This window comes from Octopus bimaculoides, chromosome 8 (genome assembly GCF_001194135.2).
Source record: "Octopus bimaculoides isolate UCB-OBI-ISO-001 chromosome 8, ASM119413v2, whole genome shotgun sequence".
Classification (NCBI taxonomy): Eukaryota; Metazoa; Mollusca; class Cephalopoda; order Octopoda; family Octopodidae; genus Octopus; species Octopus bimaculoides.
The window spans coordinates 5,628,814-5,631,929 of record NC_068988.1 but is presented as its reverse complement, the minus strand read 5'-3'; the positions used below and the strand labels follow the sequence as shown (position 1 = coordinate 5,631,929).

The following is a 3,116-nucleotide window of genomic DNA, read 5'->3' as shown; positions in this document are numbered from 1 at the left end:
TATATATATATATATATATATATATATATATATGTATGTATGTATACATATATACATGTATATGTGTGTGTGTGTGTGTGTGTGTGTGTGTGTGTAGATGACTTCTAAAAGGTTTAAGCACATATTGAAAAATGACCCCTTACACACACACACACACACACACACACACACACACACACACATTCACACACATGTAGCTGAAATGAACAGAATGTGTCAAAATATCTGTCAAGAAATTTTGGTTACTTCTTATAATCCATGCTTATTTTGTGTTCTATCAATTTTTAACCATGTTTGGCTCTCGTTATCTGTGCTACATTATAGGACAGAGAATCCATCTATATGGAGAGAGAGGGGGGAGAGAGATATGTGTATGTATTTTAATTTGCCAAAATTCTTGATTTATGTCTCTTCTCTGTCTATCTCTCGCTCTCTCTCTCACACACACACACACAATATATATATAGAGAGAGAGAGAGAGGCACATCTACATAAATACTTATATACACACTCACGTGAATACATACAGGTACAGTAACATACATAATATGTGAATACTTGCATGCATACACATAATCAATTTACAAATCCATTTAATTCTTCTTTTCAATTTGAGAAATTAGACTCTCTCGTATAACGTCTGCCACTTCTAACTCCTTGTCTGATACGCCACTATGGAATAGGTGATGATACTTCCAATGAGCTGCAATATATAATATATAACCGTGTATTAACGATCTGTATGACTAATAATTGTCTATATATTGCATTTATATAAATGTGACACTATTTGTATAATGCTTTTATACAAGTTAGGTTATTCACGTTTATTTTAAACATTTATATATAGAACATGACGCTTTTGTAGTAATAACTTTTATACATCATATCTTTTATTTGTTACGGAACTGTTGCCTTTCAGGAGAGACACCACGAAGGTTTTAAACGAACAACTCAATTGTAATACTAATTTTCCAAGCCGGGTACTGATCTTATTGCTGGGCCTTTGACTAACCGCAAAAATTTATGAGTACGTAGTAAGCCAATACCGTGTGTTCAACGGTAGACAGTCAATGACATACATACGTACATACATACATACATACATACATACAAACATACACATACGCACGCAAGTACGCACACACACAAACATATACAGGCTTCTTTCAGTTTCCCTCTACCAAAACCACTCAAAAGGTTTTGGTCGACCCGAGGCTATAGTAGAAGTCACTTGCTCAAAGTGTCACGCAGTGGGACTGCACCCGGAACCATGTGGTTGGTAAGCAAGCTACTTACCACACAGCCACTCCTGCGCTTATATATATATATATATATATATATATATATATATATCTGTATGTATGTATGTATGTATGTATATACGGAGGGGTTCTATATAGTTTCAAGCTACCAAACACACTCACAGGACAGAGTGTTTGAATTCGAAAGTACGTAATTCAAAAGCGACTAGTTTAACCTTACCGCCATACCTGTTTTTCTGTGTTATGAGCTTTACAACATGATTATTTATATTAAGGACTCAGAAAATTGGCTATTTGAGCAATCGGACATTCTGAAAGTGTTTGTTATGAAATTATGAAAGTAATTTAGAAAGCGTAAAGCTGAAGAGAGAGACAGACAGACAGACAGACAGACAGAAAGAGGGGAGGTGAGAGATAGAGATCAAATTTTAAATAAGGTAAAACACGTGAGAAGCATTAGCAGAGTTGTCAGCAGACACCAGCACTGGAATAAGAGAAATGATATTGCAGTTTGTCTATGGCATATGGACTAATTTCTAAACACATAATTAGGAGTTTTCAAAGATCCGCATCTGATTATTATTAGTACTATTCTACAACTAAGCTGTCTTCGTTGCATTAGTTTACTCTCAACTTCAAATAACACTTCGTTTTTCAATAATATTTTCGTAAAGTAATTTCTTAAGAATATATTCCCGCATAGCACTTCGAAATTTATAAATATATCTGTATGTATATGTGGATTTATAGCAATTATCATAATGAAGAATGGAATTAGAATGACTTTGTAATTAGTTAGCATTGTCTCGGTGCCGCTACACTTCTAACACCATTGCCGGGATTTGGTTTCATGTGAAATATTATGCAATATTTGCGGTAGATTATATTGGTGTGGCACTGCATCCGACATGTGTTACGACGTAAGTTTACCTTGTAACACACACACACACACAAACACACACACACACACACACACACACTCATACACATACATAAATATTCTCAATGTGATTATATAAAGCAAGTTGATTTAAATTACATGTCTAGTACTAATAGATGAGTACGTACACTTATCCTTCAATCAAGAAGACTAAGGAGAGGACTCCTGTCTAGCAGATCAAATTCCCTGCCACTGGTGTATATAGGAAGGGATATCACACAATACATACAGAAAACACAGAACCGGAAAGTCAGTACATCATATACATATATACATATATATACATATATTCATGTGTATATACATACATATTTATCTGTATATGCATAGACACACACACACACACACACATATATATATATATATATATATATATATGGGGGGTATATATGTATTCTTTTATTCTTTTACTTGTTTCAGTCATTTGACTGTGGCCATGCTGGAGCACTGCATTTAGTCGAGCAAGTCGACCCCAGGACTTATTCTTTATAAGCCTAGTACTTATTCTTATTTCTCTATCGCCCACAAGAGGCAAAACATGGAGGGGACAAACAAGGACAGACAAAAGGATTAAGTCGATTACCTCAACTCCAGTGCGTAACTGGTACTTAATTTATCGACCCCGAAAGGATGAAAGGCAAAGTTGACCTCGGCAGTATTTGAACTCGGAACGTAAAGACAGACGAAAAACCGCTAAGCAATTCGTCCGGCATACTAACGTTTCTGCCAGTTTGCCGCATTACCGCCTAGTACTTATTCTATCGGTGTCTTTTGCCGAACCGCTAAGTTACAGGGACGTAAACACACCAGCATCAGCTGTCAAGCGATGTTGGCGGGACAAACACAGACACACACACACACACACACACACACACACATATATATATATATATACATACGACGGGCTTCTT

General features: G+C 35.8%; 1 protein-coding gene across 2 annotated transcripts in view; it reads right to left on the bottom strand.

Moving 5' to 3' along the window:
- Nucleotides 1–95: 95 nt before the first annotated feature.
- LOC106880487 (uncharacterized) overlaps nucleotides 96–3,116 on the bottom strand; it is a 66,713-nt gene continuing 63,692 nt past the window's right edge. For both annotated transcript variants that reach the window (XM_052969925.1, XM_052969926.1), the window contains exon 4: nucleotides 96–703. In XM_052969925.1, the coding sequence (XP_052825885.1) occupies nucleotides 650–703 (54 nt within the window). In that variant the 3' untranslated portion in view covers nucleotides 96–649. The remainder of the gene's footprint in view (nucleotides 704–3,116) is intronic.